At 37.5% G+C, this 8,790-nt stretch overlaps 1 protein-coding gene across 3 annotated transcripts in view; it reads right to left on the bottom strand.

Moving 5' to 3' along the window:
- Nucleotides 1–230: 230 nt before the first annotated feature.
- Nucleotides 231–8,790, bottom strand: part of NFU1 (NFU1 iron-sulfur cluster scaffold) — a 28,964-nt gene continuing 20,404 nt past the window's right edge. For all 3 annotated transcript variants that reach the window (XM_005893587.3, XM_070379344.1, XM_070379345.1), the window contains 2 exons: nt 5,743–5,917; nt 231–394 (listed from right to left, as the gene is read on the bottom strand). In XM_005893587.3, coding sequence (XP_005893649.2) covers nt 350–394; nt 5,743–5,917 — 220 coding nt within the window. In that variant the 3' untranslated portion in view covers nt 231–349. The remainder of the gene's footprint in view (nt 395–5,742; nt 5,918–8,790) is intronic.

Genomic DNA, 8,790 nt, shown 5'->3' with positions numbered 1-8,790 from the left:
ATATCTTAAGATTCTCCCTATTTACTTCTGTATTTAAAGAGTAAATAACTCAGATTGGGGGTAGGGAATGTATTTTAAACTGCTTCACACATTATGCAAAGAAGGAACCATGAGAAATGAAGAACAAAAATAAAAATATCCCTGGACAAAATCCACGTGTACAGAAGATGATTCAGGATGTTATAAATAACTCATATGAGGTAAAGCAAACATGCAATATTTATATATCATTCTCTGAAGAAAGGACATATTTTATTAATCCTCAAGTTGCTTAGCAGATTAATAATAAAAGCTTAGTACATATTATCAACAAGTCCAACTGCAGGGCCCACAGAAAACTCAAATGAGTTTAAGGTGAGTTTGCTTCTTTTTCATCTGATTCATCATCCATAACCTAAAACAAACAACAAACAAACAAACAAAAAATACAGAATTAAGGAGTAGAAATTGCTATTTTCATGATTTTAATATTACTTGCTTACCTAAAATACTCTGCAACAGTACATACCAATCCAGTAAGAATAAATCTATCAACAGCCCCAAAGCACAAGGTTTACATAAAAATCTGATATTCTAGCAACATAAAAGCAAACTGAATATTCGGTTCAGTTCAGTTCAGTCGCTCAGTCGTGTTGACTCTTTCCAACCCCATGAACCGCAGTACACCAGGCCTCCTTGTCCATCACCAACTGTTGGAATCTACCCAAACGCATGTCCATTGAGTCGGTGATGCCATCCACCCATCTCATCCTCTGTCATCCCCTTCTCCTCCCGCCCTCAAGTTTTCCCACCATCAGGGTCTTTTTAAATGAGTCAGCTCTTCGCATCAGGTGGCCAAAGTACCGGAGTTTCAGCTTCAACATCAGTCCTTCCAATGAACACCCAGGACTAATCTCCTTTAGGATGGACTGGTTGGATCTCCTTGCAGTCCAAGGGACTCTCAAGAGTCTTCTCCAACACCACAGTTCAAAAGCATCAATTCTTTGACACTCAGCTTTCTTTATGGTCCAACTCTCACATCCATACATGACCACTGGAAAACCAATGCCTTGGCTAGATGGACCTTTGTAGACAAACTAATGCCTCTGCTTTTTAATATGCTATCTAGGTGGGTCATAACTTTTCTTCCAAGGAATAAGCATCTTTTAATTTTATGGCTGAAATCACCATCTGCAGGGATTTTGCAGCCCCCCAAAATAAAGTCAGCCACTGTTTCCACTGTTTCTCCATCTACTTGCCATGAAGTGATGGGACTGGATGCCATGATCTTAGTTTTCTGAATGTTGAGCTTTAAGTCAACTTTTTCACTCTCCTCTTTCACTTTCATCAAGAGGCTCTTTGCTTCTTCTTTACTTTCTGCCATAAGGGTGGTTTCACCTGCATATCTGAGGTTATTGATATTTCTCCCGGCAATCTTGATTCCAGCTTGCGCTTCTTCCAGCCCAGCGTTTCTCATGATGTACTCTGCATAGAAGTTAAATAAGCAGGGTGACAATATATAGCCTTGACGTACTCCTTTTCCTATTTGGAACCAGTCTGTTGTTCCATGTCCAGTTCTAACTGTTGCTTCCTGACCTGCACACAGATTTCTCAAGAGGCAGGTCAGGTGGTCTGGTATTCCCATCTCCTTCAGAATTTTCCACAGTTTATTGTGATCCACACAGTCAAAGGTGTTGGCATAGTCAATAAAGCAGAAATTGATGTTTTTCTGGAACTCTCTTGCTTTTTCGATGATCCAGCAGATGTTGGCAATTTGATCTCTGGTTACTCTGCCTTTTCTAAAACCAGCTTGAACATCTCGAAGTTCATGGTTCACATATTGCTGAAGCCTGGCTTGGAGAATTTTGAGCATTACTTTACTAGCGTGTGAGATGAGTGCAGTTGTGTGGTAGTTTGAGCATTCTTTGGCATTGCCTTTCTTTGGGATTGGAATGAAAACTGACCTTTTCCAGTCCTGTGGCCACTGCTGAGTTTTCCAAATTTGCTGGCAGATTGAGTGCAACACTTTCACAGCACCATCTTTTAGGATTTGCAATAGTTCAACTGGAATTCCATCACCTCCACTAGCTTTGTTTGTAGTGATGCTTCCTAAGGCCCACTTGACTTCACATTCCAGGATGTCTGGCTTTAGGTGAGTGTGAGTGATCACACCATCGTGATTATCTGGGTCGGGAAGATCTTTTTTGTATAGGTCTTCTGTGTATTCTTGCCACCTATTCTTAGTATCTTCTGCTTCTGTTAGGTCCATACCATTTCTGTCCTTTACTGAACCCATCTTTGCATGAAATGTTCCCTTGGTATCTCTAACTTTCTTGAAGAGATCTTTAGTCTTTCCCATTCTGTTTTTTTCCTCTATTTCTTTGCATTGATCACTGAGGAAGGCTTTCTTATCTCTTCTTGCTATTCTTTGGAACTCTGCATTCAAATGGGTATATCTTTCCTTTTCTCCTTTGCTTTTCACTTCTCTTCTCACAGCTATTTGTAAGGCCTCCTCAGACAGCCATTTTGCTTTTTGTATTTCTTTTTCTTGGGGATGGTCTTGATTCTTGTCTCCTGTACAATGTCAGGAACCTCAGTCCATAGTTGGTCAGGCACTCTGTCTATCAGATCTAGTCCCTTAAATCTATTTCTCACTTCCACTGTATAGTCATAAGGAATTTGATTTAGGTCATACCTGAATGGTCTAGTGGTTTTCCCCACCTTCTTTAAGTCTGAATTTGGCAATAAGGAGTTCATGATCTGAGCCACAGTCAGCTCCTGGTCTTGTTTTTGCTGACTGTATAGGGCTTCTCCATCTTTGCCTGCAAAGAATATAATCTATCTGATTTCGGTGTTGACCATCTGGTGATGTCCATGTAAAAAGTCTTCCCTTGTGTTGTTGGAAGAGGGCGTTTGCTATGACCTGTGCATTCTCTTGTCAAAACTCTATTAGCCTTTGCCCTGTTTCATTCTGTACTCCAAGGCCAAATTTGCCTGCTACTCCAGGTATTTCTTGACTTCCTACTTTTGCATTCCAGTCCCCTATAATGAAAAGGACATCTTTTTTAGGTGTTAGTTCTAAAAGGTCTTGTAGGTCTTCATAAAACCATTCAACTTCAGCTTCTTCAGTGTTACTGGTCAAGGCATAGACTTGGATTACCATGATATTGAATGGTTTGCCTTGTAAACAAACAGAAATCATTCTATCATTTTTGAGATTGCATCCAAGTACTGAATTTCGGACTCTTTTGTTGACTATGATGGCTACTTCATTTCTTCTAAGGGATTCCTGCCTACAGTAGTAGATATGGTCATCTGAGTTAAATTCACCCATTCCAGTCCATCTTAGTTCACTGATTCTTAGAATGTCGATATTCACTCTTGCCATCTCCTGTTTGACCACTTCCAATTTGCCTGGATTCATGGACCTAACATTCCAGGTTCCTATGCAATATTGCTCTTTACAGCATCAGACCTTGCTTCTTCACCAGTCCCATCCACAACTGAGTCTTGTTTTTGTTTTAACTCCATCCCTTCATTCTTTCTGGAGTTATTTCTCCACTGATCTCCAGTAGCATATTGGGCAGCAAGTTAATTAAAACATTGGTCTGTGTTCCTTGTTCCAAAGGAGGTTTCCAAAAGCAGAGTCTCAGGTGGACATAGAGGACCATCATGATGAACTGGTATTTCCTAGCTCTATGACTAATATACAGAATTGACTTCTTTTGTTTTTATTTCAAAAGCATCTTATTTCCTTAAGCATAGTCCTAGGGAAATATACCAAATTGCTATTGCAAAAATATGTATTAGAAAAATGAATCCCTAAAAATGGTAAAGAGATTATACCTTTATAGTTGCTAGAAAATATACTAGCAACTAATCACGTTGGTCTTACTCAGATAAAAGTTCATTTTAAACCTTAGAAAAATATGAAGATTTTCATTTCAAGTTAAGTTACGGAAAAATACTAATGAATACTCGAAGGAAAAAATAAAAGGATTAGTATCTTTTCATGAGTTAATATATTACTCAGATAATAAAAACCAACTCCTCTGGAAAAGAAAAGGGTTATATAAACCTAAGACTATTTTTTTTCTTAGCCACACCTACTATAATTAAAACCAACTCAGGTTTATAATCCTACTGCCAATTCATCACCCAACCCTGGACAAGTGAATAAAAACCTTCCCTTGTCAATCTAGCAAAGTGTTAGCTATTTTTTTAAAAAGGCATACAGAGGATAATGGGGCCAAAATTAATTTTTTTTAAATCTAGATGAATCTGGTTCTGATCTGAGACAATCAATTCCCTCATAGTTTCTTTTGCACTGAATAAAAAATGGATATTTACTTTCAAGGAACTGATATTTTTATATGCAATCTCAGCAATATCCAATCAAAAAAATTTTGTCAATCAACTTCTATTTTAGGCAAAATATTCCTAAATTTGGAATAATGTTTCTAAATATTTAACGAAAACTAGGTAAACATGTACAACACACAAGGCTGTTACAGAAGAACACAGAGACCTAGGTATGATTATAAATCTCTCAAGGAATTATCCATTACCAGAAAGCTGAAACAGACACACAGAAGCTTTGCACCAAAGAAGGGCTTAACTCCAACTGAAGAACTAATAAGAACTTCAAAGAGGAGATGGCATGTGTTGTACCACAGGGACAGGTTTAAGTACTGCCCAGAAAAGAGTGAGTCTCACAGGAGCTGAGAGATGATGCCTTCTCCTTAAAGGCACAGAATTACCTGAAGCATTTTTTTTTCAAATTTTTAATTTTCATATTCTCTTTCCTTCCTTGATAATGGCTCTCCAGAAGGCCTTGCCTCTTGGTTGAGAATTACAGCAGTGAAGGTCACTATTACTGCTGAGAAAAATACTGGTACTATATTCCTTAGATATCTTTGGGCAGGAAAAAAATGTCGACATCAGGCTATAAATAAAGCTCTAAAACTCTATCTGTAACTGTACTTTGTACAACAAAGTATGATTCTTTGAAGGGCTTCTTGCCTGCATGTTTAAGAACAAGAAGTATTTAAATGTGAAGTAGTGGAGGGGCTCCCCTCATGGTACAGTGGATGAGAATCCACCTGCCAATGCAGGGGATCCAGGTTCAGTCCCTGGTCCGAGAGGATCCCACATGCTGTGAAGCAACTAAATCTGTGAGCCACAACTATTGAGCCTGTGCTCTGGAGCCTATGAGCCCCAACTACTGCAGTCTGCATGCCCAAGAGCCCACACTTTGCGACATGAGAAGCCACCTCAATGAGAAGCCTGTGCACCAAAATGAAGAGTAGCCCTTGCTCATTTCAACTAGAGAAACCCCACACACAGCAACAAAGACTCAGTGCAACCAAATATTAATCAATTAATTAAAAAAATATGAAGTAGTAGAGCTCTTCCACTGAAGACTGGTAAATGTCATCTATAAAATTCCATGATGTTTCCCTTTCATAATTTTTCTACAGCCAGAACAGCAATATGCCCTCTGTTTCCCAAGTACAAAATGAAAGTGACTTATTTAATATTAACAAACCGTGTTGTTAGAAAATAAACCATGTAATATTTGGAAAACTGCTGAGCAAACAGCAGGGAATTATTAACATAAAGATAATTCTCAAAGAAGGAGCCTGATAATAATGGTAACACAATGATATAGCAGTTGAAGAAAATGTCACATCATGAATTTCTTTTCTTTCCAAAAACTTCATTTTAATATTAAATCTAAACTGTCATACAATATTGGCATACCTGTTCTACGCCTTCTACTTCTGGAATATAAAACTGCAGCATGTTCTGAATTCCATTTTTCAGAGTAATGATTGAACTGGGGCAGCTGGTACAAGAACCTTGGAGTTTCAGCTGTACAATGCCATCTTCAAAGCCTTTATAGATTACATCTCCTCCATCTTCCTGCACAGTTGGCCTGTAGACACAGAATATTTGTGATATATTTAAAATAATATGTTTTTATTGAAAAAATACAACACAGAGCTTAGATTTTATATTAATAAATTCACAAAGTTAGAGCCACTCTTATAAACAAGAATAACAACAGTTAGTAGCTAGTCTCATTTGTAACTTTCAGATAAAATGCCAATTCATTCATACAAGAACTTTATCTGCTTATTGCATTTTAATCTTATTTATCATTTAAGATTTCAAATTTCCTAATAATTATACTGATTACCTAAGATATACTCATTCACTTCTTTTAAGTAAATGGAGGGAGACTGACATGTGCTGGCTTTCTTTTTCCAGTTAAAACTTTTCATTGAAATATAAATAATTCAAAAAAATGCATAAATCACGTAAGATCAATTAAGTATATTTTAACAAACTGAACATATATATGTTCTAGACCAAGAAACAGAACACTGGAACCCCAGAAGTCCCCCCTATTCTTCCTTTTTACCACTCCTCCCAACCAAAGGTAGCCATTATTCCAACTGCTATCACCACTGACAAATTCTGCCTGCTTTTTAACTTTATAGTTTATAAACATAAATTTCATTTAGAAAGCACAAAGTATTAACTTTTTTAATCTGGCTTCTTTTTCTCTTTGCAAGACTCATCTACATTGTGGCATATAGTAATAGTTCATTCAATCTCACTGCTGCAGAGTATTCCATTAAGTGAATATGCCAGAATTTATCTATTCTTTTTTTAATATCTAGTTTTTACTTATTTATCTCTTTGGCTGCTCTGGATCTTAGCTGTAGCATGTAGGATCTAGTTCCCTGACTGGGGATTGAACCTGGGCCCCCTGCACTGGGAGTATGAAGCTTAGCCACTGGACCACCAGAGAAGGACTCATTCTATTGCTGATGGACATCTGGGTTAATACCAGCTTTTGGCTTTTACAAATGGCACAGCTTGGAGATTTTTTCAAATATCCTATGGCATACTGCTGCTTCTGCTAAGTCACTTCAGTTGTGTCCGACTCTGTGCGACCTCAGAGACGGCAGCCCACCAGGCTCCCCCATCCCTGGGATTCTCCAGGCAAGAACACTGGAGTGGGTTGCCATTTCCTTCTCCAGTGCATGAAAGTGAAAAGTGAAAGTGAAGTCACTCAGTCGTGCCCCACTCCTAGCGACCCCATGGACTGCAGCCTACCAGGTTCCTCCATCCATGGGATATTCCAGACAAGAGTATTGGAGTGGGTTGCCATTGCCTTCTCCATATGGCATACTAATAAACTACAACTAAGAATGTACCCAAGAGTGAAACTGCTCACCAAGAATAGGCTTATGTCCAGATTTAGTAGCTACTGCCAAACAGTTTCCCAAAGTTATTTAAACTTATATTCCCACCAGCAGTACACGAGAGTTCCTGTTGCCCTGCAAACTTGCCAACAATTGGTGTTGTCAGTTTTAATAATTTTAATCATTCCAGTGGATATGCAGTGATATTTCATTACAGTTTTAATCTGAATATCTATAATGAGGTTGAGTACTTTTTCATGTTTACTGTCATTTGGTTATTGTTTTTCATGAATTGTTACTCCAGTGCTTTTGTGAAGAGACTGCTCCAGTCTCTATTTGATTGTCTTTTTCTTAACATTATGTAAGAGATTTTAAATATATTCTGACATACATATTATCAATGTCTTCTAATCTGTGCTTTGCTTCTTCATGGTAAGTGATATCTTTTGACGAAGAAGTCTTATTTTTATTATAGTCTACTTTATATGTCTTTCTCTTAAGTTTTCTTATGGCTTGCAAAAAAAAAATTTTGCCTATCCAAAGGTCATGCAAAAACTCTATTTTAAATTTCCTTTGCGATTTCTTTGTTGACCATTGGTGTTTTTGAAGAGCACTGTTTAGTTTCCAAATATATATAGATTATGTAGATACCTTTTGGTAATTGACATCTAGCTTAATCTAACTATAGAAAATAATATTTTCAATGATTTCAATCCAGAAAATTTGTTCAAGCTTGCTTTATGATTTAGAATATAGTCCCGTTTAGTAAATCTTCCATGTACACTTGAAAAAAAATAAGCACTTTGTTATTGTTGGGTGTAATGTTTCATGTGTGACAATTTAGTCAGGTTTGTTAATCACGTGTATAAAACATTCGTATTTTTACTCATCATTGTATGTGTTTGCTCTACTTGTTCTAAGAGAGATGTGTTGGTCTTCCACTGTAATTGTGGATTATCTATTTCTCATTTTAGTTCTGTCAAATATTCTTCATCTATTCTGAAGCTCTTATTAGATGCATATGCTTAAAATTAGTGTATATTCCTCACAGAAATTACCGTTTTATTATTATGAAAGATTTCTCTTTATTGCTAGTAATGTCTTTAGCTATAAAGTATATTTTGTCTGATATCTGTACAACTATACCAGCTTTCTCTTATCCATTCTTTGCATGCTATATATTTCTCCATCTTTCTACTCAACCTTTCTTTGTCCTTATAGTTAAGTTATAGTTAAGATACTGTCCTTATAGGCAGTATATAGCTTTTTTCAACAGGCAATCTGACAATTTTATTTCTTGTTAATTAACCTATATACAAACTCCAATACTTTGGCCACCTCATGTGAAGAGGTGACTCATTGGAAAAGACTCTGATGCTGGGAGGGATTGAGGGCAGGAGGAGAAGGGACAACAGAGGATGAGATGGCTGGATGGCATCACCGACTCGATGGACAGGGGTTTCGGTGAACTCCGGGAGTTGGTGATGGACAGGGAGGCCTGCCGTGCTGCGATTCATGGGGTCACAAAGAGTCGGACACGACTGAGCGACTGAACTGAACTGAACTGAATACAGATTAGTGCACACTTCCCAGG

The sequence above is a fragment of the Bos mutus genome, chromosome 11, assembly GCF_027580195.1.
Source record: "Bos mutus isolate GX-2022 chromosome 11, NWIPB_WYAK_1.1, whole genome shotgun sequence".
Lineage (NCBI taxonomy): Eukaryota > Metazoa > Chordata > Mammalia > Artiodactyla > Bovidae > Bos > Bos mutus.
Note: the sequence above shows the minus strand (reverse complement) of the source record. Positions and strands in the feature narration are given on the sequence as shown.